Source organism: Chanos chanos, chromosome 9 (genome assembly GCF_902362185.1).
Source record: "Chanos chanos chromosome 9, fChaCha1.1, whole genome shotgun sequence".
In the NCBI taxonomy this organism is placed as follows: domain Eukaryota; kingdom Metazoa; phylum Chordata; class Actinopteri; order Gonorynchiformes; family Chanidae; genus Chanos; species Chanos chanos.
In genome coordinates, this window is record NC_044503.1 from 7588313 (window position 1) to 7613969 (window position 25657).

At 40.4% G+C, this 25657-nt stretch overlaps 1 protein-coding gene across 1 annotated transcript in view; it reads right to left on the reverse strand.

Annotated features, from left to right (window-relative positions):
* cacna1ea (calcium channel, voltage-dependent, R type, alpha 1E subunit a) overlaps positions 1 to 25657 on the reverse strand; it is an 80975-nt gene that overhangs the window by 36984 nt on the left and 18334 nt on the right. Inside the window, 5 exon segments of the mRNA XM_030783544.1 lie at positions 937 to 1080; positions 2236 to 2339; positions 18206 to 18345; positions 19268 to 19373; positions 25236 to 25502. Of these exon segments, the coding sequence (XP_030639404.1) occupies positions 937 to 1080; positions 2236 to 2339; positions 18206 to 18345; positions 19268 to 19373; positions 25236 to 25502 (761 nt within the window).

A 25657-nucleotide genomic window follows, 5' to 3' on the forward strand; every position in this document is an offset into this window, starting at 1 on the left:
TACAGTGGATCTGAGACTCAGCTAAAAGGCGTAACAAACTGTGCATTTGCCAAGTGCTTAATATATCTAAATTCCTAGTGCATCTATGCATTGCCGCAAAGTGTATATTATTGAACATCACAGTTGCACGGTCTGTATAGCAAGTGTCTACAATTAGCACTACGCTGTTAGATTTAAAATATTCCAGTGAACGTTTAAGCATTCGTGGATTCTGTTCAAATGTTTGTGTCACGTGTTAAAGACTGAATCCTGTGTTTCCATCAGCATTCTCCGCATCACACTCAAAAAAAAATAAAAATTCTCCCTTTATCTAACAACTGACAGCCTGAACAAAGCTAGTCAAGCTGACTCATATTTCATGATCCTAAGCGCATCCATCTGGCTGTTGTTTTGAACTGCATGATGTGAACTTACACAAACATGTTTTCATGCATTTCTTTGTCGGGACAGGTAAAGTATGTAGGTAGAGCCAACCTCTGCTTATTGTGCTTGTGAGTGCATTTGTTCTGTGTTAGAGGGGTATTAGGTAACAGCACGTTGATGCTCCGATCCAGCAGGTGTAGCCCAGTGTAAAAAGAACCAAAACATTGTCTCATTGTGACCTGTCATTATGCATGCATATGAGGTCTCACTCAAAAATAATCATTTCAGTGTGTTGACACAGTATGGGTATGAATGCTAGGCTACCCGCCCACTCATTCATGGAGGTACACCAACAGCTAGCTAAAATTAAACATCTCGTAGGCGTTCAAAATAAGCTGAGATAAACAGGCATAAATAAACTTTTGAGCGTGGAGCAAAACATGACAAAATCAACCTTCCAAACCACTAACTGTGCATAATTAAATATGTGTGAACACCTGTATCTACCTAATGGAAATGTGAAGAAGAAGAAGAGGAAGAAGAAGAGGAAGAAGAGGAAGAAGAAAGGGTTACCAGGTATACAGGTCCAGTGTAGTCGTCCGCTGTAGAACTCCAGGCCTATGATGGCAAACATGAGGATGGCAAAGAACAGGAGCAGCCCGATCTGAAGCAGTGGCACCATGGCCTTTACAATGGACTTCAATACTATCTGCAGGCCTGATCACACACACACACACACACACACATGCACACACACACACACACGCACACACACACACACACACATACATACACACACACACACACACACACACACACACACACACACACACACACACACACACACACACACATTTCAGATTATCACATCTCACATTTTATACACACTCATATTTCAATACTAGAGACTGCAACACAAAGTGTGGCCAGTACTGTGGTTTTCACTTTCTTTTCTCTCGAGCTGAACATGCAGAGTCAGTCATGAATGCTGCTAGATCAAGGTCAACGAAACCACCTGATGTTTCAACCAGCATGTGTGAAATTACTCACTTCTATGCACCGCACATCGCGTTACGTCATCAACCATCATGCTAAGAGAGGGCTGTTTACTTAACTCTACCTGAAATTACACAGGCACCTGACCCCTCTAGGTTAGCACTGCATGAGAAGGAGGCTGACATACAGCACAGAGAATGTGGACATGGATATTTCATTGGACTCTTGACCACAGCCAGCCAGTGTGAAACACACTCCTGCACTGTTAGACAACGTCTCAACTGTAAACGTGACTTGAAGGCCCTACGTCTTTGCCTTTTCTTGGGAAAATGGCTCTGAGAGTCTAGAATCACTACAGAATCATTCGAGCTCATGGTCACCAATAGGAAGAATAGAGCTGATCCTATAAATTTATACTGAAATGTTCACATCTTTGTTTCACTGGTTTACTCTGAACCATCGTCAAGGTAGATTCAGACAAACTGACAGCCTGATCTCCAGGACGTCTTTTTGAGGTAGGGGGAGGTTTACCCAACAGCGCTGCTCTCATCTGCCTTATTTCTGTTAGGTTCACCCCCATAAACCTCACTCGTGATCCAGGTTAATGGCACAACTGTAAAAGATTCACTCCAAGCAGAATTTGAATTGTTGACTCCTGGGTAAAGAGTCAAATGCCTTAGCAAATAGACTAAAAGCTCAAACAAACAGCACAACCACCAGCGTGTCTATCTGAGGGAGGGAGAGAGGTTAACCCACAGACTTTTGCTACCTACACATACAAAACAAAGCTTGCTACACTCCTCTTCACACTTCAGAATGCTGATATAACACTTATGCTTATCTTTTGTTTCATTAATGATTAAGGGTCAAACTTACTGGGAATTCCAGAGACCAGTTTGAGTGGTCTAAGTACACGGACTGCCCTGAGGGTCCGCAGGTCCACTGGGATGTTCATGTGAGCCCCTGCCGTAGCCAAAATCCTGCGGACACACACAAAAGCTTTGCATGGAAACTGACTACAGTACATAAACAAATACACATACAAAAATGACTTGATATAGAACTTGCAGTGCAAGTAGAGCAAACAATTTCATTTGTTCTCTTTTTTCCGCTTAAGTATATATGGCAGATTAATTCATTAGACCGTAAGCCTTCGCCCTCAGATCAGCTCTAACATAAAAACCGTGTGCTATCCAGCAAGACACATCCATGTTACGTCATCAATCATCAGTGTAATCAGAATTGAATAACTTATTCCTCATCTTCCATTAATCAGTGTAAATATTTCACTAAAACTGAATGTAACATGCTTAAACACTTGCCGCAAGCTTTAAAAGACATAAACACACAATCTAATCCTAAATATGTGGTAAAAGTGCCAGTTCTCAGTCTTTTGAGATGTAAGCCCTGTTGTTGACAGCTACAGTACAGAAAAAATAACAGGCTGCTTTATAATTCTCCTCTCCCCCGTGGAGCCAAGCTGACAGTCATCAGATATTCCGGTAATATTTATGGGTCTGACCAATGAGTCATCTCTCATATGCACCAAGGCAGCTCCTTCCAACAAATTCTTTTGCTGACAAAACACAAAGAGACCTCAATAATCATATTTTTTATTCCAGCGCCAGTATAATGACATAAGGCCGGTCAGAACAGATGTGACCTTCTCATGAGGCATTTCTAATGGAGGGTTACAGCACAGGCTCCTGTAGCTCTCTCTCTCTCTATCTCCGTCTCTCTCTCTCACACACACACACACATACAGACACATGTTCCTGTTTGAGCGAGTGAGAGCGAATGCAGAGAGAGCGGGTGGATGGAAAGATGACAAGGAGTGGGTGTGTGGGTAAAGCCCGTGAAATGCAGCAGGCAGTGGAAACAGGAGGGAGTCTACCTAAGGCCTCTCTCTCAGCTGAGGGTGGCGTGGGGAGAAAGCTAGAACAAATGCTATTAACGACAAGAGGAGGAGAAGAAGAAGACTGCGACTCCATCAGCGAAAGGCAACCTGAGGTCAGTCGTCGACGAAAGATGACACACAGATACTGCAAGGTGTCAAAAGGGAGCAGCATACTCTGAGCATAGACACAACAAAGAAAAAAAGTCAAGTAAATTGGTTGTCTTGACACCCACCCACACAGACAAACACAAACACAGAGACACACACACACACACACATATACACACATACACACGTTGCGCGCATGCGCACACAGAGTGCTTCAAATTTGTGATCCTGTCTCAACCTTATCTGATAGTGATCAATAGTCCAGTGAGCTCCATTCAGTCCAGTTCAATTCAAATCAATGCTAAGTTTCCAAAATGAGGCCAATACACAGTTTCAAAATGAGATTTACAGTTACAAAAATTTTCAAAGATGCCCTCAATCAGACAGACATATGGCCCCACACGACTCATCCTTCGTTGCAAAACATACTTCAAAGCCCAACATTCATTTCATGTTACATCCATAACATCTTTTCAACCATAATTTCCTCCATGCACTTAAGTGTTGCACATTTTAACACACATTCAATGCATTTAATGAATGGCATCATAGCATGCTCAGTTATTACAGCTAGATACATTTCCAAAGGATCAGACGAATCGCTCGACTACAACTGTCTCTGTAAAAGTCCAATTTAAAAATCCCAGAGCAGTCTGGAATATTCCCCAGAGCCCTCCTTCTCTGAGTAAAGATCTATCAAGCGCCATGGATACGTGTAGGTTAGCTCATTATAAAATGGTAATGTTGTCCTTTATCTGCCGTGCAACCTAATGGGAGACCAAACTCTCATTTGAGATGCGCTCCATCACATCAAAATCAAATGAGAGGAAGCCTGGCTGTTTTGCTTTAGCGAGCTTGGCCTTGAATGGAAGTAGCACAACAGCATGCTGACCTCCACACTACGGACAGTACCAGTCACAGAGGAAAAATTGTCTGGGACGGAGACTAGCCAAGGCCTCCGTGCGCGTTGACCCCCCTCAAAACCTCAATGTTCCCCAACACAAAGGAAAAGGTGAACCATTTCCCCTATGGTCACCCCCTCTGTCCATATTCTGCTAAATTTGATGTCAGCTTGACATCTGTGCTGTACAATAACAGTAAAAGAGCTAACTACGTGACCACATCAAATGCAAACAAGAGGCGCGTACATCAAAACGCTACACATAAAGCCTCGTCTCCTAGCTATGCGGAAAATATCAGCCAAAGCAAGAACAGCAGCATATCAAATAAAGGTTGTAGCTTCCTAATATTCGCAAACTTTATTCAGATTGCAAACTATATAGGAATGGTACATAATAAAAGCATGTTTAGCTCTCCATTTGGCAGTCCTAGTAAAGGATCAAGTATATCTAATGCATTTTACCAAGCTAATTCAACGTAGCTATATGTGATGTGTTGCTTTGCGTCGTCATGGTAATTATCAGTTACCAAATACAAAGAAATGCGTGGAATGCATTAAGCGAGTTTAAGTATCTACATGGACATGACTATGGAACTATGAAATCTCTGTCATAACTAAAAGATTTCAATACAAATCCGGCCCAATGGTACAGATCACGAACATCAGTCAAACGACAATCTCATCATGTTGAAATTCTATTCATCTGAAAAATCTGCCTCATATTACCTTCAAAAATTTTTTTTTCCTTGATAAAAAAACGTTCCACCTCATTTTGTTGATTCTGGGTCATTTTCTGGTCATGCAAAACAGTGGAAAAAAAACTGCTTTTGGATTTTTGTAGCATTTGCAGCAAATTAGATGAGTCACTGGGAGGGGGAATATATTTTTTGCTTTATACCAACAGAACAGCAGTGATTCCAATTATAGCTTAGAAAAAATATTGAGGCCATATTGTTGTGAAGATTAGTCACATCTGGGGTGTGAAGACACTGAGGTGTCAGCCGTTTTAATTAAGACTTGAGAAATTATTTAAATTAACTGAGGAGAAATGGAAAGCAACCATTCAAACACAATGAGCAAAGCCTAAACATTGGTTACGAATCTGTCGTGACGCCATCACAACTGAGCATGTGTATAAGCAAGTCTATTTCCTGTTCGGACACTGCCTCTCTCATTGGTGCTCCCTGATGCTGACTAAACTTCCATAAGCAACAGAAAAATATGTACAATATTTATATTGCAAAAAAAGTTAGCGATTTATTTGAAATGTCCATGTCAGAATGTAATCACAATGATTTACTGTGACTGTTTCACTGCATTCTCTGAATTTTTTCCATCCCAATATGAGAGTCCCAATAGCGTACCAGTGCTGGATTCCTCTTATTTGACATCAGTGGTATAGGATTAGTGTTCAGTGTTAGATACCTCTTATTTGACATCAATGGTATAGGATTAGTGTTCAGTGTTAGATACCTCTTATTTGACATCAATGGTAAAGGATTAGTATTCAGTGTTAGATACCTCTTATTTGACATAAATGGTACAGGATTATTGTTCAGTGACAGAGTGATTAGAAGTCACGTCATGTCTTGACAGATTTGTTACAACACGTTCCAAATTATAACATATCTGACAGCATATCAATGTACAAAATCACTTGATAAAATGAATGTATTATGAAAAGTCATGGATTTGACATCGGTATTCATTAGTAGAGGTGATATGACACCTAATGACAGGTGCTTTGGCAACAGAATGAATGTAAAGTTACGCAACCAGTTTCACCCAAAACGCGGACAGTTCCGCAGAAAAACCGCGGAAACTGCATTTAAAATAAGTTCAACTCTAAAACCTCTGCAGCCACAGATATTATATAATTAATACAACATCACAACACAAAAACAATGTGGATTTAACATACAGCATGCTTTAAAAAAACAAACAAACAAAAAAAAAAAGACAGAATAGAGAAGCTTCCTAAGCCACAGTATGAGAACACACAGTGGGAGGACGCAGAGCAGCAACAGAGTGTGTTGTCTCATGCTTGGAGACTGATACAAAAGCAGAAGTGTGTGGGTGAGCTACAACACACACACACACACACACACACACACACAGAGTCAAACCTGCGCCAAGACGATTCACTGGAGCTAAACTATCAATGTGTCAGCAAACAAAGGCTGTTCCAATCCTCACATCACAATGTACTATTCACAAGGCCTATTATTAATCTGGAATTTTGATGTATCTCTATGATTTCGGATCAATTCCAAGAAGAGAAAAATAAATTATTCAGGGCAACAATGGAGATCACGGTTCTACTTTTATTCAGATGTTTTCAGATGTGCGTTCAAAACCTTCAGATGCTGGTGTGTCTTTTAGCTCAGATGATACTTATTCACAGGTCTGAGATGTACAGTTTCTGGTTTGCAGTCTGAAGGTTAAAATAGCACTCGCAGGCTAAGTGCCTCTCTTACGGTTTACTCGACCATAAGCAAGTGTAACACATGATAAAAAAACATCTTCTCTTTGTATTTTTGTATGTTCAGGTTTATTAGTATTTAAATTAATGAAAATGTTTTTACTCCTTGATAAGTGAAAGTGCAAACCATTTACAGAATAGCTAATGCAGTAACACGTTTTGCAATCTTGTCAGAGTATGACGCTAGTGTTGATAAAATTTTAATAGCCATATCTGTGTTGCTTCACTACGTCTCCTGCGGTGAAGCTACAAGTCTGCAAAATTAGAGCTGGGCTGTGCGCCAGTCTGCCTCCAAAAACATCCTTCTATTACACTGAAAAGCCACATCAAGATCAAGATTTCATGGAAAAGAAAGAAAAAAAAAATCGCTTTATACCAAGAGATGAAAAGTTTTAAGAGAAACATTAGATTCCAGTGGAAAATGATTTAAGGTCATATTTTTTTATCATTCCATTTTCTCACTATTATATTTTTTTTGCATTCAATACTGTTTCTGATATTTATTTATTTTTTTTTATGAATATTGTTTCTTCTCATTATGGAACACGTCATTATAAAACCATTCCTCTTTGGACTGGTCATAGAACCTTACTGTAAGTTAAGGTACACGCGATCATGGGTAACAACGTGACTCGGGAGCGAATCCCCACAGCCGAAAAGGTCATTATGCAGCCGTCATGTTCCCAGAGCTAAACAGTATTTAACTGTTGTCTGTCTGTTGGCTGCATTAGGGCTTATTAATTACTAATCTTTCCTGAAACAGTGTGCAAATACAAGGCTTTGATGAGCGTCTCACGCAAACACTACATTGTGGCAGATGGCACATGAATCATTAAGACAACCAATCAATTATTCATCCTGGCTAAAGAGCAGACACTTAGCTAATTGTCACACCACTGCCAAGCTGAGAGATACAGACAAAGAGAAAACAGAGAAGGAGGGGAGGTCAAGATTTACACATATTGCACAGATATATTCCAAAATGTGCGCGCAAATTAGCCATAAAGAATACAACTTTTATCGTAACAGTTCGATTTGTTTCGTCTGACAGGTAAACATTTCCATAACACATTAAGGGCAAAAGGATACCTTTGTATATTTAAAAAGCTGCAAAATACATAGTTGCACTCATTGCCAATGAGTTTAAAATCAAAATGTGACGAAAAAAAAAATTATATCAGTGCAAATATCTGTGTCTTGTTTCAGTGCAGTCTTGTGATTTTCCAGCTTAATTTGTCCAAGAATAAACACAAATACACCTCCACACACTATAAACTGTACCCCGCTGGAAAATGAATCTGCTAATGGTGGCTTACATATTTGACTGTCGTGAGGATTTGACAGTTATTTGTGTTAGGAGTATTGGATTGTTTCCAATGTATTCCCACACTGTGAATCTGGATGGAAACTGTCACTTTTGACACCAGTTCTGGTGTGAAGGCAAAACAATTCAAATGATGCTATATCGCACAAACATGAATAACAGATGGATGTTTCATAAAAAAAAAAAAAAAAAGACATAATGCAGTGCATCACACATGGAACATTTGGTCTCCCAACACAAATATCCAAGAACTATAAACTGTTGCCTGATGGACGCTGGATTAATGACTGGCTGAAGTACGTAGCAAGACATATAAACACACATAATTGTCTAAAGATTTAGAAATCACGAGGCTAGTCCAAAGAATTACACGATCGTCTAATAGGCAAATAATTATCAGCAAACAAAAAGCACAGCTTTGCGGATTGGCATTTGCAGTCAGGGTGACCGATCTTTCCTCGGCTTAATCCTCAGGCATGCTTGGAGTTGCATAAACACCTCATGCTGACTTGAAAGGGCCTTTAGTTTAAACAGCATCTCTGTCTCCATCTCTCACAGCTCTGTCACCGATACCCCATAGATCAGGAGGGGGAATACTTCAACCATCTGGTTGTAAGCTAGAGGCAATGTTCATCCCCCCAACACACACACACACACACACACACACGCCCTCACCATGGCAACCCAGGTCTATCAGAGTAACCACCGCTGACACCGTATGTGTCGATCAGATGGGCTCCTGATCACTGGGAGGGAGACCTAGTTCAGCTCGATCGAAAGCTTGTCAGAGCATAAAATTTCTCGTCTCCAGAAAAAAAGATGTCCCTGATTATTAATGCTAATGAAGCCGAGAATTCTTATGTCTATTAATGTTCAAAGCATATGGCAAATGACAACCAGCGCACTGTGTGGCAAAACGGTCACAATGGAGAGCAATATGTTAGATGGATGACGTTCGGTAAAAGCTCAGAGAGTGAAAAGGAACTTAACACAATCAGATCTCATTTTGCACCTTTAAAACAAACAAACAAACAAAAAAAACACACTGCTTCGTTCCTGTCATTCTTCCAGAATTAGGAGAAAGAGTCACAGCAATAACACACTGTCCTGGGTAAACGTGACGTGTTTTGTGAGTTAGAGCACTACTGTGTGAGCAATCTGTGGGGAACTTTCCAGACACATCTGTGTGCACTGATTTGTTGCTAAGGTTACAGTGTTGATGAAAACTTTCTCATGTGCGATATCCAGGAGGACAACTCTCAATGGAATGACTGATTATCAGCTCTGACGGCATAACAAGCCTGGGAAAGTCCCAGGCCCTGAAAATGGAGTCTTGGGTAAAAGATAACTTAACCAAAACCCATGAAAATAGCAGATGGAACCAATCAAATGGAGATTAGCTTGGTTCATGTTTAGCCTTCTCCTTCAGCTTTCATACACTGCTTTCACATAGAAAAGAAAAGACTTCATCTAATTAGACTATCTAATCATGGGAATATTGAATAACAAGTCTTGGAACTGCAAGTCATCAAAGAGATGAGGTGGGGTGCCAGATCTAGACGTATCCCTCCTTGTAGTACAGAACATTCAGTCAGTTCAGTTCCTGTTTTGAACTGGTACAGTAGGATTCAATTCAACCCACAAGTGTGGAGCCGTGGTTGAGTGGGCCACAGGTCTTTTTAGTTTCTCTCCGCTGAATAAAGACATGACTGTGAAGCTAAAATGAAGAATGGTTTTAATACTGCTGAAGATAAAGTAGACTTGTCACCAACCTATTTTACCACGGACGGCCTGGTTGAAAGTCCCCAAGGACATATTTATTAAACACTATATTTCTCAAACAGTAGTTTTACGACTCAAAAAACCATAAGAAGCACACATTTTTTTGAAAGAATAAGAGAAAAGATTTAAGCAGACGGGTTGACTGCACATGCAGCTATAGAACAGTGTGAAGCAGAAACCGAGTTAGTCATTATCCCTGACAAAAGTCATCCGTCCTCATTTGTCTTTCTTGTCAAAACGCTAGAACAACAAAATAACACTGTCGCTGCCATGGAAACATTTCTCTGCTTCCCCTTTTGAATCTCAGTAGAGCACAAGCTCACGGTCAAAGAAAAACTAATTTAGTTTTGTCTTGCAGGCTTCAGACGGAAATTGTTTCCTTAAAAGTCCAGTGCAGCAGAGGGTCTAAAGAATGTTGGCTCTGTAATACTTGGCCGCGACCTGATTTCCCACATCAGTAATGAAGTTTCAGTGAAGCGGCTGTTGCATATTGATTTGGATTGTCAATCTAACAACAAGGATACTACAGCTTCACCATTCTAATTTGCACCTCATGTTTTTCAGAGATTTCAAACCTTGCTTTTTTCCCCCCTCTGAAAACAATTAAAAAAGAGGGGCTGAATAATAGACCAAAAAACAAACAAACAAAAAAAATCTAAGTTTTGCACAGTAACAAACTCTACTGATCTGTGATGGTTTCTCAAATTATGAAGTATTTTGGACAATTATAACTGATTTAAAGATTATTACTGTCGTAACAAAATGAATAAAATGCCAAATAGCATGCAAGGGCAGAGAACCAGTATTTCTCACTGCAGTATTTTATACCATGGGAAATGATGTTCATAAACATACTGAATTTGGAAGAGGACATTGTGTTTGAAACCAGATATCAAATATTCATGATGTTCTATATTTAATCTAATTGAGTACAGCAGACAGAATCATTCAGTAAAATCCTTTTTTTGGGGTTTTTTTTTTCCTTTTTTACATTTCATATGCATTCAGGTGCTCTACAGTAACAGCTGTCTGAGGAAAGCTCCTGCCCACGGACTTTTACAGTTAGGTACAAAAAAAAAAAATACAACCCCATTAAAATATCACTGACCAACTCTGGCTTACTCTCTTTCAAGTGCACCATGAGTATCCATTCTAAACACTTGACCATTTCATTGTCATTCAGCAAATGATTTTAAAATGAAACTAATACCTAATTTTTCATGAAAAGGATGAAAATGTTCTATGCACGGTAGATACATCACTTCATATAAAACAGGGAGCAAACATCCTTTTTTTTTCTCCCCTAGGTTTTACTAGATTCAAACGGCATTATTCATCAGATACATTTCATCTCTGAAATCAAGGAAGCCTTATGAAAGGGTTGGATATGATGTGCAATCACATTCCGCTGCAAATCATAGGAAACAGGTTCACAAATGACTCTTGTCACTGAACGGTTGAGCGAAACCGGTAGAAATTTAAATGATCTCTTCTAATCCATTTGAATTCTCAGAGATACAACAAAGTTAAAGATAGCAAATTACAACACGGCAACAACAACCATTTTCGTCCATCCATCAGTAGGTGGCCACGAGCGACAAATGAGGTACTGTGAGGTCACAACGATCTCATCTCCAGAAGGCAGAGGAGCACCCACGTCCTGTCCATGCGCATCAGTCAAGCAGACAGCTGATTGGTTCTTACATGTTTGAGTGACAGTTAAATATCCTCAGGACCCTAGTACTACCACTACATCCCACCATTGGCAGAAGCCTAGAAGGATACATGTATGGTGTGTTATCATATACCTTAATGATTTGTATATTGCATGCCTGGAAACTACAAGTTTAAACCGGATAACGTGCAGTGGTTCAGTTTAGTGTTGGTCTTATGGCCCAAGTTAATGTGTTTCAGTAGAATCAAGCGGTGTTAAAAGTATGCCCAAAAGTAGTATTCAGATTTGCCCAGGTAAAACCTATTTGTTTTCGGCAGGGCCTGGTGGAACTGGTGTCCAAATTATGATAGGCGCTGGTCAAATGAGTACCTTAACCAAAGAAGCTCGGATTCAAACGCAGTCTAAACAAGTTTACCTGATGACTGTATCCTCAACAAAGTCAGTTGGACACAGACAAACAAGAATTTTCACCCTAAACACAGGTTCAGTCTCCGGTGAGTATCAGCATGTTCCGCTTCAGTGCGACGGCAATGTCACACCGCGCTTGTTATAGCATCAGACGTTCCATAATGATAGCGTGTGGATGTAAGGGCTAGAAGGAGCCGCATGGCAGAGTTAAAGGAACCAGTGAAGCTAGCAGACGGGCATAGTAATTACACAGAGCTCTCTTTGGGGCTCTGTGATGGGAACGACACCAAAAAAAACCCAACAAAAAACGGTCCTCATCCTCTGACTAGAACATTAGCCCAACGTAGCGCTTAGCATGGGCTTTATTTTTGTTCTTCTCATTACATGACTGTCAGACTCTCTTGCGCCCAATGAGAAAATGACAGCAGACCTGTGAAAACTGAGACAAGCTTTTTCTTTTTTTTTCTTTTTTTCCTCTCTCCCTTTCTCTCTTGCGCTCTTCCAACTGTTTCCATCAGAATCCTGTCCCTCCAAGGCAAACTCTATTTAAAAATAGTGCAGCTGTAAAAACCCCCGACAGAACAACAGGCTGTATAACTGTGACAGCTGTCTGTCGTGTCGGTGTGGACACCTCCGCACTGCGACAGCCTCCATGCAGACGCTGCCATAAATCCAGTCAGCTCTGTCCGCTAACGTTGCCTTATATTCTTGCAGGCAGATGCATCAGCCTCATGGAATGACAAGGGGAACGCTAATCTGGTGGAGACATAACCTGAAAACAACGTCTTCACTGTGGCATCAGACTTTCAATGAGAAAATTACCCTGAGCTTTGGAAAAAAAAAAAAATTCAATGTCACCCAAGTGTGTTGAATCAACCTGTTGCTCTCCTCACTTACAGACAGGTCTTCCCTAAAACGAATTACAGAAGTTCAATTATCTCTCTTTTTTATCGTTTTTGAGGAGGAAGAATGAATTCAGATCTTAGTGTCCTGGTATAGCGAACGATCAAAGTTCAAATTATTGTACAACGATCCTGAATTACAAGTGTGCTAGAGCATCAATAAACCCATTATTACATGCAAAGTAAGCTAGTAATCCACTGATTAGTCAAGTTTATACCAACACTGTAAAATATTTCCTTTTAATTTTCAGTACTGCATTGTCAGTAGTTTTGCAGGTACTGTACATTGAAAATATAGTATGGCTCTACTGTATAGAGTATCTACAGTCCACGAGTGGATTTTTTTTTTCTCTTTAAATACATTAATTGACTACCAGCAGGCCAACTGCCTTATAACAATGTTATGGAATGTTACTGTAACTCATTTTACTGTAAATTACCGGTTCTAGGAGTACTAGCCATCTAATAAAACTTTTTATAGTACCTATTTAGCATTACCAGAATTTTACTGTACACTTTTAAGATCAATTCTTCAGCTCTTTAAACTTTGTAGTCTGGTGCATCTCATAGTTTAGTGCATTTTTAACAACGTTCACCGGCTAATCCTTCAGCTGCTAACTTCAGACTTCTTCCAACTTCAGTTGCTGTTGTAGCGGTAGGTTTATTAGCAGGAATTAGAAGCCCTCTTAGTACGAAAACCTTATCAACTTTGTGTATATTCTCTTGGTCATGCAATATATGCTTTTGCAAACTAAGCTCTGATTCACACACAATAACGTGGTATGTAAAGTCAGGGGAGACTATATCGAGGACAATCACATAATAGTGGTAGGTACATTTTAGAGATGTACTACAGAACTACCAATAAGCAACCAGGGAAGGGAAACGCAAATGAACAACAGAGCTACAGCAATGCAAGCAGGTAGCCTGAAATCTAATTAGACAGATGCCGTACAGTTTGCATGAATGAAATGAATTGTTGTTCATAGGGTTTCTGTGATGATTGAATTTAGCCATATGGCGTTGTTAAAGGTTTGTTAATGCACGTTGTGTGTTCTAAGAATTATAAAAAGTGGCTGGTTATCCTACATTTTTATTCAGAGATCTGGTGATCTTGAATTACACATCAGTGCTGACATTTTAAGAAATAGGAGAATTTTTTTTTAAATCTGCTGCCAGTAGATTAAAATTAACAAAATATAGTACTTGATCTTTTAACTAGAGTAATTTCAAGAAACAGTGGAAATATGAGTATCTTACAGTAGAATCCTATAAATAGTTTATACATTAAATTTTTTAAATTTAGAGCCATGTCTACTGTCTATCCCACAATACAGTGCATTCTTCAGTAAATTACTTTAACCATATTCACCATAGAAAAGAATGGATACAACCCCTTGGTAGAACATTGCTAAAGTTACTGATATCATTTTGACATCGATTTTCAACAGTGAATGGCTATGCCCTCCATCATCTATTGTGTCTCAGTGTCTTTATGGTGTTTACGAACCATTTGTTGATTCTCTCATTTTTTTTCTCTCATTTTGAATTCCCCTTTCCCCATCATTAATTACGACAGCGCAGGCTGGCTTCGGTGGAGGGTTGGCTGATGTTGAGCGGTGCTTATCAATGTCTCTGAGAGAATCCCTTGGTACTCAGCTCTGGCAGAGAGCTAGAGCGTGAGGACAGCTAGAGAGGAGTGCACAGTGCCATATGCCCACAGCGTAATGAAGGGGATGGGAGAGTGTTAGACAAAAGTGCCTATTAATGCCATTAAGGATGAGGTATTCTCTTCCCTCCAAATTCTGGATGCATGTTGACTTGCAACTGGGCCTAAGATTACCAGGAGTACATTTGCATTTAAATCACTAGAGTCCTGAACCAGGCGATAACAGGCTTTAGGCAGGATTGGCAATCCACTTATCCACCCACTTTCACTGGCTATACAATCAGCCCCTTCCACCCTGCCACCATACTGGGGTAATCTGCACTTCCTCTACATGCTATGTAACCTGCATTAAAACAAACTCAAGCCCAGTCAAGTGACTGCCCATGCATAAAAGCTCAAAACCTCTAAATCACAAAGCAACAAGTATACACATGTACTGTTTACACATATATATGCAAACACACACACACACACACACACAAAAGCTCTACATAACAACAAAATAAGATGATGAGATTTTTCTTTTCTGTATTTTCTCATGTTTTATGAGCCCCGGTAACCGAATGAGACACTGGAAACGGTTGTTCAGAACCATCTCATTTTTTAGGTATATTTAATGAGGTATATTTGATAAGGTTACTTTTTTTTTTTGTTGCAGAAAACAATATGATACATCAGAAAATCTATTAACGTTGGCACTTAAATCATATTTTGATTGAAATAACAAATCTCTAGCTCCTAATAAAATGAGTCCTTCCTCTTGTTCTCCTCTATGGTGCACATTACTGTTCATTAAAAGCTAATGGTCACTGATGAGTCACTCACCGTTATCATCCAATCCCATAATCCCCTAGTCAGGCTCTAATAAGGTTGCAGAACTTTGATGGAACACTGCATCAATCTTTTTTTTTTTTTTTTTTTTTTTTTTTGTGTGTGTGTGTGTTTCAGAGTGAGAAAGAGCAAGGGTGAGACAGACTGAAAGGATGGGGTGTGCGACTTCCAGACAAAACGAGGAGCGAGAAATATCTATTTGTGTCATTCTAATGGGAGCTGATTCAATTAAAACCACTAAATCCACAATCTGCCACGGAACATCAACAGCTGACCAGAATATGAACCTTACACGGTGCGGGCATCGCGCTACATTCAAAACGCAGATATTCCGTGCTAATTTCAACTCGTTTGCCTGTCTGACGCTACACCTAACATATACAGAACATCTGTTGTCTATCTGTCTTCTTCAATGCATAAGATGACAATATTGTACAGATTCTCTATAACAGAACAACCTGCACTCAGAAAGTACATTAAATGACCAACCTGTTCGAGAACTGGAGTGTGCTCTCAGAGCTAATGCACAGTAAATGAAATTAAGTGACACAAAATTTCACTACTGGGTAACCTCATTTTACTGTGACATCTGGAGGCTTAAATGACTGGGCATATTCTAACAGGTAACCCTGAAAAGAAGTAGAGGGGAAAAAGAAAACAAACCGTTTTGGTGATGGAAAGTTAACACTTTTGGGGGGTTGCTTAGATGATATGTGTAAGAACTGCGACTTTGGCCAATCATTAGGAAGCTTAATAACAAAATCTTGCAAAAATTGCCCCCCCCCCAAAAAAAAAGAAGTCTCAAGTAAATGTCAACGACAATTTGCACAAGGCTAAATGATTTCAAATTGTTAAATCAACAATGGGCAGTCATCGTAATCCTTTTATCTAACAGCTTGATGGGTGAAGAAACTTCTAGAATAAAAGCTTTAGCAGGTATTTCAAGTGAACTGTGAATGAGTCACTAGAGAAACATCAAACTGTCATGTAAAATTTTCCAGTGACTCATTCAGTCTAATGTACTGGAGATTGTCCACGTAAATGCTAACATACATTACAACTGTGATAAGTTGAGCTTAACGCTTGAACTTCACGCTGTTAGTCGGCTACAGTCTACGCTGTAACAAAGAGTAACTTGAACACACAGCAGAGCTGTATGCAAACAAACAATGAGGTATTATTTCATCCTCCGCTGGTTTGATCAAGTGAGTGCTCTGTGAAGATCTTATGATTATATACATAAACTATGCAATGCAAGACCGTCAAAGCTGAATTTCGATGAATCACTTTTTTTTTATCTTTGGTAAAGTCTATTAGTATTGATGAAAAAGCATCAACTTGACCCTCAGGCAAAAACTAAAGCAAAAATATCTATGCAAAAGAGCTGGCTGATTAAAGTTTTAATCTTGTGTCTCAAAGGTTAGACATGACAGGTCATTTAGCAAGGAAATTAGTCCCAACCAGAGGAAGTTGAGTGGAGAAGACCGCCTTACCGACTATCCAATTTGGGTAGACCAGCACACTCTATTTTATCAATTACATAATTCCCCCCACCACAGTAGACTGGGATGATTACTTATGTGGTATTGTTAGTTACTGGAAACAGGTTCATTTTTCACCAGTTCCTATTACATACAAATGACTGTCTTTGGAGCATTGTGTACTGATACACATACAACAGCATTCATACCTGAATGATGTGAGTCTGTCTGTGTGTGTGTGTGTGTGTGTGTGTGTGTGTGTGTGTGTGTGTGTGTGTGTGTAAGAAAGAGGGTGAGGAGCCAGGGTCACGAGTCTGGACCCCATTCTGAACAGCAGTAGAGCTAATGTGTGAGCCCCACTGAGCCTTCATAAAGCACAGAGTGTGTCGACACTCATAAATAATGAAACCGCCAGAATCATGTAAAATTCTCTAAGAGCCCAATCTCTCTTTGTACTTCAGCACGGTGGCAGGGAGAAATATTTCATCTGTGTGCGTGCGTGCGTGCGTGTGTGCATGCGTGCGCGCGTGCGTGAGTGAGTGTGTGTGTGTGTGTCTAAGAGTGTATATGTATGTGCGTGTTTATTAGTATACCTGTTTCCTCTCTCTCTTTCTTTCTCTCTCTCTCTCTTTCTCCCATTTTGTATCTTCCTGTATGGTTACATATCCAAAAAAGAGTTGATGTTGCTTTAAAGTACAGCCATTTAAGGCAATAAAACTGCTTTTTTTAATAGTGACACAATCCAAACCAGCACGTCCCCTCCACAAACTCAAATAGGAAAAGCTCATAAAATGGACACCTTTGCAAATATAACCGACAGGAATTCCTCTCCAGGGTACAGGTCTCATCAGACCCTTCTGTTTGGACAGAAGTAAAGCAATATCTGCTTGGAGTCAGACAATGTCTCAAGGAGTTCTTTATTTCTCCATTCAGTCACAACCCCCAGAGAGCTCTGAGTCTTCATTCTCACGGAGCCACACAATAAAATTTGTCTACAGCTCTTGAGATTCACCACTGTCCCTAACAAAGAGATATATAAAAAAGAATTTAATCCTGCACAGAAATATAGATCAGGGATGTATTAATGAGCCTCAACTTGGATGAAATTTAGAAATAATAAAATAATAATATCATTTAATAATGGGTTTCGCAGCACCATAAAACATGATGTAGAATCCTTGGTCAGTTCCACACAGGCGAGAATAAAGAAATCTCACTATCTTTCTACCGGTGGAGAGAAAAATGCACCAAACAAATGAACTACGGTGCTTAACCAGCGGCGTCACAAGTTGAAAAGGGAGCAAACGTCCTGTTTTTGGAAAGTCATTTCTTTAACATGTTGGGAAGTGAAGAGTCCATAGAGACTTAAGAGAGTCGGTCACTCACCCGCTTAGGACTACGATGAAGTCCATGACGTTCCAGCCATTCCTCAGGTAGGAACCCTTATGGAATACAAATCCTAAGGCCACGATTTTTATTCCGGCTTCAAAGCAAAACATTCCAATGAAATAAGGTTCTGTTTTTTCCTGAAAATCAAAAATAAATAAATAAATAAATAAAAATAAATAAAGCAAGCAAGCAGATGTTGCGTTGTCTGTTCAAATATTTACAGTTAAAAGTCTGCTTGAATCTTCAGAGTGTGCATGATGTGAATTTGAAAAAACTCTCTAGCGTGTATGAACTGAGAGAGCAAACGTGTCCTTGAAGAATGTTTCATGGGTCAAATCATAGTGAAAAGCAATGAAATGGTTTCCTTTCATGAAGGAGAGGAACGGACATGTCTTTTTTTTTCTTTTTTTTTAGCTTTTATGGCAACAATTCAGTATGAAATAAGAGGGCTAATGACACAAATGTCCCTTCAGCTGGTAAGCACTCACACACACACGCACACACACACACACACACACACATACACACAGACACACAGACACACACACAATGAAGCGGTAAAATGTCAGCCTAAAAATAAAACAAGAAATGATGTCAATTAGCATAGTTTATATGACAATGACAGTGAAGGATTTTACAGCCCTGACTGCCAATGACTGACTCTGCTCAGAGGCTTGCACACTTAAAAAAAAAACAAAAACAACACCACGAGATCAAACCCTGAATGAGACAGAATAATTATAACAATCGACAAAAATAATGAATGACATTCACTAGGGTTCTGTAATATTTAGACAAGAAACCTTTACAGGCTAAGAGAATTACTAATTAATGCATGAATGAAAACTTAATTACTATTATTTCAGTCAAACGAATTTTATTTCAGTATGAGGGAAAAGTTTCTGAATCGTGAATATTAAGATTAAAAAGACCCGTCCTGTAGTGATGCTTCATATTATAACTCGGAAAGGCGACCAAGGTCACACAAACGGGAGAGACGGACATTAACTGGACACAGAGTGGACAGTGGGGAAACAGGAGACTTGTTTAAACTCTCACCAGTCTCTTTGACATGGGCGTCTTGTCCTCGCCAGGCAGATGTTGTTCCAGCGCGAGCACGATGCAGTTAGCGATGATGGTGGCTAGGATCATGTACTCGAATGGAGTGGTAATGTTAAGGAATTTAAGAGGGTAAACAAGAGTAACAAACAACACTGAACCTGAACGTGACAAACAGTCACTGCATGAAATATGAAAAAGGGGCGTTGTTATTAAAATTGTTATTTTGATGTGTTGCTACTGTGTTGCAAATGTGTTATGGGGGTTTCTTATATTTTTGTCGTAAGGCTAAATGTCTAGCAGCATAGAGCAGCACTTGCTGTAGCAATGTCTCACTTCAAAGAGATAGCTGAGCAGCTGAGCCGGTCCTACTAAAAGCCTTATTCATTAAGCAAACTATACACTTATACAAACTAAACAAACACCAAATGAAGAAAAAAAAAAATCCCTATAGTATAAAGAGGATGTGAGGTTGTATACATTCTGCTGTTCTTCTCCCACAGTGAGCAGATCTTGTTTCCTCTGAAAGAAAGAGCACCTTAGCATTACGACGTTTTCGCTCCACCTTCCCGTGAACCTTCCAGCGCAAGGCATCACAGCGATGAAAGCTCATATGAATGGCCTGAGGCAACGAAAACGGTCTCAGAGCAGACAACCAGGCGCCAAGGAGCCGGGGGGACGGCAGTCCCGTCTCACCCAATTTCACCTGCTCTCAGCCTCTGAGCGAGAGATGGATGTTGGGGCGTGCGAGGGACACGGCCACGTAGGCGGGCAGAGAGAGAGGGAGATCTGCTCCTGCAAATAAGGGCATTTACTACACAGGCTTGCAAGATGTTCCAAGGGACCCCTGGTTGGTTCTTAGTTCAGATGCAGCCTCTGCGGAAGTGCAAGGGAGGAGAAAATCACTCATTTTACAGTGTGGGCACTGGCTTTCTCTTTGGCAGCGTGGATGGAAACAAGCTGCAGAGAACAAACTGTGATAAGTCTGAAAAAGTGAAAGAGGTAGAGAGAACATTGGAAGAACAGCAGTAGCAGGTCGAGAGGCATACTGGAGATCCTGTTGGTACTTCAGTGAAAACAAGCCCATCTGATGGAAATAAGTCATCTGTGTGCTGCACGCTCACACGCTCTTAACCGATTCTAACCTAACGCTACATGAGAGTGTAATGTCAACAGGTTTACTGAGAGAGAAAAAAAAATCCACCCCAGCCAGAATGACTACAACTAATATTCAGCACATTTTGGGGGGGGGGGGGGGGGGGCAAAAATAACATATAAACAAACCTAATTGTAAGTGTGATTATGTGTAATTACTCAAGTCAGAAAGAGTATGTGATTTATCTATTAATTAAATTGTTTTTAAATATTTTTTTCTTTAAAATTGACTTCTGACATCATATTAACTGAATTCCCCCCCCCCCCCATGACTTCCACATCAATACATCCACCTTCCTCCTCAGAGGCAACAGTTGTGTGAGGGAACAAGGGAGGTAGTAGGAAAGGGTAGAGAAAGATAGAGGGAGTGATAGAGAGAAGAAGAGAGAGGGAGGGAGAGAGAGAGAGAGAGAGAAAGGGAGGGTGGGTAAGCAAAGGCCACTATCATCACTCTCAGAGAGAAAGAGCGGTATCCGTGGCAACAGGCTCTCTCCTCTCTGCCAAAAGTCAGCGCCCACATTTAATGGGGCCACAGAGCTACTGTTTCTCCCCACATGTTGCAGGGACCATCTTAGTCTCCTGACTTATTTATCTCCTTTATTTAAAGAAAACTAAACACCTCCCCACACAAGAGTTATAAACACACACAATCCTTATGCTCTGTTCTAAGGGAACGTTGATAATTTCATCAAATTTATTTTTATTCCTAGTCTTCGAAACACGTACGACGACAGAGAAAGTACAGTGGGGAACACGATTACAGAGTTTTCAGATACCTTTGTGAATTTGTTATTTATCAGTGTTTAAGTTTGGAGAAAACTGTGCCACATGCTCGCAAAGGGATGCAATAATGAGGAATTGTGGGATACGTGACTCACATTGACAAGTCTGTTCTGGGTGTGCACTCAAACAGGTTTAAAAATAGCTATGGGGATGGAATGTGCTACAGCTAACATCTGTGCGTATGTTTTTTTATATTGGATTCAAACCTCATTACACTGAGGTGAAAATAATGAATTGCAGAGCCTCGACTTCCTGCGTGTTCTCGAAGGACAAGGAAGAAGAAATGCAGAGAAAGGGAGAGAGAGAGAGAGAGAGAAAGAAAGAGCATGAGAAATAGAGCATCATATACCAAGGATATCTGTATCAAAGTAAGAAAAATTCTGGAAATCTTTTTCACTCTCTCCCTCTCTCTCAAACAGTATTTAAAACTCTCAGAATCTTCAGGTGTTTTTTGTACTGGCTTAGCCACTGTAAAACTGATAAGAGTGGTACCTCTCTCGGAAAGAACCAAGAGAGATGCATCAGTGCAGATAACGAAATCAATTATCGAAGTAGCATAGCCACCATGGGACACTTCCCCCACCAGCCACCCAGTGGGTATCAGACAGGGCAAGCAGCTGCTGTCCCTCACCAGGCTGTGCGGTGGAGCAGCCCACGTGTGTCATTAATATCCACCCCCCCCCACCCCCCACCCCCCGACAGATTCATCGACCTGCGCTCCACCCTGCTGCTCCTGCTGAACATCCACCACAGAGCATCTCAAAATAAAGACCTTACCATCGATTTATCTCTTTTAAATGAGCGCGTAAAACAAGAAACTCTTTCACGCCGGAGAACGCGGTGCTCAACGCGTAGTTGTGACTTTTTGATTTGTCATTTCTTGAGGATGCGTAATTTGAGAAATCCACTTGTGTGCTATGCGTATGTTAATGCTCTTTCATGGTTGGTGGAAGCATTACTCGAGAAGCCACAGCAAATGCATTTTGCCGCTGAATCCGCTCTACTTGGAAAGAGTATTTCAGAATGATGATGCAATTACATGACATCTAGGGAATAACATTTACTCTGCTTTAAAACACACCGAAGCGGTAGCTCATATCCCACTGTTTACAGTACGAGAAAAGAATAATCCATAAAACACGTGAGTGCATTAACAATCAAATGTGTTACTATGCTGGGTACACGTCCTGTACTGTTCTTTGCCACCGGTCTTGTGATATTAAAAAAGAGTTTATGACATGGAATGAGATCATCACTTAACTACGGACTTAGAACCTATTTATAATCAGACCGATCAGACGTAATTAGGTGTAATGTCTCTTACTCCATTTGACAAAAGTTAATTACTTGAAACATGACACTAAAATGTACACTGTTGCCCGATCCCTGGGCACAGTCTGAGGGGTCCAGTAACAGAACGTTCAAATATGAACAGCCTACGGAGCTCTCTGTCAAAGCATTTCGACCGCAAGACAGACTGAGAAGACACAGTATGGTGTGTACGGTTGCCTCTACGGTGCAAAGCAGGGATGCAATCATTGAGCTTCTAAAAGACCAAATCTTAACACAATTTTAATGAATCCTGGAGAAACTCAATTGAAATGAGCAGCTATTGTTTCATAGACCCAATTGCTGAGCCATGAGGGGCTCATTCTAACCTTACAGAACATTGTGTTCTTCAAATGTTACATAATAAGGGGTAAAATAAGTGTACATAATCTGAATTGCTCAAGTAATGGCTCTAACTGCAGTCCCTAAGCATCCTTACAGACTGAGTTCAACTCAACACTAGCTGATAAGATGACAACAAAGATTAAATAACTCATTGTATCAAATTTACAGACGGAACAAGCGAAAGGATTCTGTTTGCTACACACTACAGGACCTTAAACAGGTCCTCAGCTATGACAGACACAATGTAACGATGTGTATTAATCACTCTTGGTCAGTGCAATAAAATAATATAATCGGACAACGTAACCACACCCTGCTAACTTCCTGTCTCAGCCACGGGCTTGCAGTGCACAGGGGGATTGTGTTTGAATTGATTGTCTAAAGAACTGAAAGGAGCTCCATTTTGCTTTGGTAAAGTGCCTAGTAATTACAAAGCTATTAGAGGGCTTTAGACTGCACGTCCCCCGATCTAAACCATTCTCCAACCCCCAGCTTGTGAAATGAGAATATAGACCTAAACTCCACAGAGAGTGAACAGAGACAATGACACCTGCATGTTGTTAAGTGAAACCCATTAGCTCTGTAACACAAGGTACTGGATATACACGTGTAATCCATGTCCTCCCTCCCAGCTCTGGGTTAACTCTATCTGAGACCAAACCAGTGAAACCAGTCGAGCACGTCAGTCAATATGGGGACATATCTCTTCATCTCTCCCATTACAACAGCTGCTGTGCATTAGGCGTGTTAGTCTCACGTAATAAGACCTAATGTCACATGTTAGGTGTTACATGATTTATGACATGTCAGTCATAACTGGCATCTCCACATAAACAGTAATATTAATGCCTATGTCAAGCACAGCTCCTAACCTTCCAGGTGAGTGAGCAAAGTCAGCTTTCAGTGGGAAAAAATGAATTTAATGCTTTAAAAATGCTTTACATTACTGTTTAATCTATGAAAGAGTAATACTCTGTGAATGAGCACATATGTTTTGCCATTCGACTCAGGAGTATCAACCAAGGCCTTACGACCGGACTCGATAAAATCCCTCGAGAAAACAAACATCAGACATTTTTCAGCTTTCTGTTTTCATTATGTTTCTGTTGCTCATGTGTGACTCAGATACTGGCCACTTTGACAGTTTCCAAATGAAATTCCACCCTCGTCTCAGGCTATGTGACAGCGTACAGTATTTTCTAGTCTTGAGTACTTAGTCACTGAGCGAGTCATTTGTATTTTAATGTCTGAGCCCTAGCATAAAACAGAGGCTTCATCAGGTGACACACTGCAGGACCTCTCAACATGCCTTGGCCTAATGTAGTTACAGCTTTTGCCCTAGTGCCAGACTCTGGCCTTGGCTAATAAAGCAAGACATCATTCATCGCTCGCTGGAGCTCTGTGACGTTCACAAAGAATTAACGAAGAAAGAGAATTTAGAACGGCGCACCTATGACAGCTGTCGTCAAACTCCACACTCGGACACGCTTTGACGTGACATTGATTCATCGCGTTTATGTCAATTCCTATCTATACACTCACCAACCAATAAATTACACACGAGGAAATCCTTTCGAGGGAAATCAACACTCACTGTGAATGACTCGCGCTGATCATGACAGCTGATCAAAGATCAACCGTCTATGCTTTACAGTATGATTAAAACAAGTTTAAACAGTTTACAAAATCAGTCAAACGTCACTTCAAAAAACTGAGACTAATGATGAAATGATGCTGTAATCAGAGAGCAGACTTCTTCCAACAGAGATTTGAATTTAAATGTTAAATACAGTCCTGGTGTGTTATTCTGTCAATCAGGCAAGAATCTGGCCTCTGGGCTAGTTTAAACACGAGTTAAGCAAAGTAAGATTAATATTGCTGCTGTCCATGGTGCTGAAATCACGAACGGCAGGGGGAGTAACACGAGGCACGAGTTCCGAATATGATACTTGATTGGACTACATGATTGACAGCATGACGTAGCCAGTTTGAACACCTTTCAACAGTTTTAGTTCTTTAACAGTTTCAGTCCAGTCAGTTTATAAAGCTATGGGATTAAAAAAACTGACATATACTCGGGAAAGTATTGGAATTTCAATTAACCTTTAGCATACCAAAAAGGACACAAAGTACCAATGTCACACCATTTGACAAGCGAGTGGAATTCTTCATTGTCAGCCGAGCGATAACCGTATATATGCATAGAGTTGAATGGGTCTGTGTTGCACTTGGAGAATTAGTTTGCATTGTCAGCTTTTCGGAAAAAAAATCAAGTAAGTGAGTTTTTCTGAGGTAGCTACTGATGAGTGAGTGTGTTGGGGTCGTGTTGTTGATTACCGTTCACACAAAAGGATATGGCCACTCTATTATCTTCTTGGCGTACTTCCTAACGACGTTGTCCTCACCGAAAATGAAGAGCGATCTGTTGACGGTGAAACAATTTTGCCTGACGGGAATGGGGTTATACAGGGCCATAGTGCGGGCTCTCTGCGCTTTGGTCTGTTTGAAGGCTGGTGAAACTCCACCTGTGGATACCGCCGGTGCATCCCGGTTCCTACTCCGCTCCGAACCCCCATCCCCAGCTCCCAACAAGCCGGGGACATCGTCTCCAAACCTGGCCATTCTGTGAGGAGTAAGAACAGGGAGAGATGAAAGGAAAAGGTTAGCCCCTGGAATACAGGGCGGGGTTGGGAGACGAATAAAAAGAAAAAAAAGTTATCTCCTTTCTTTTTCAATCCATAACAGTCTTGCGCACAGTCAATAGACGTGAAAAATATA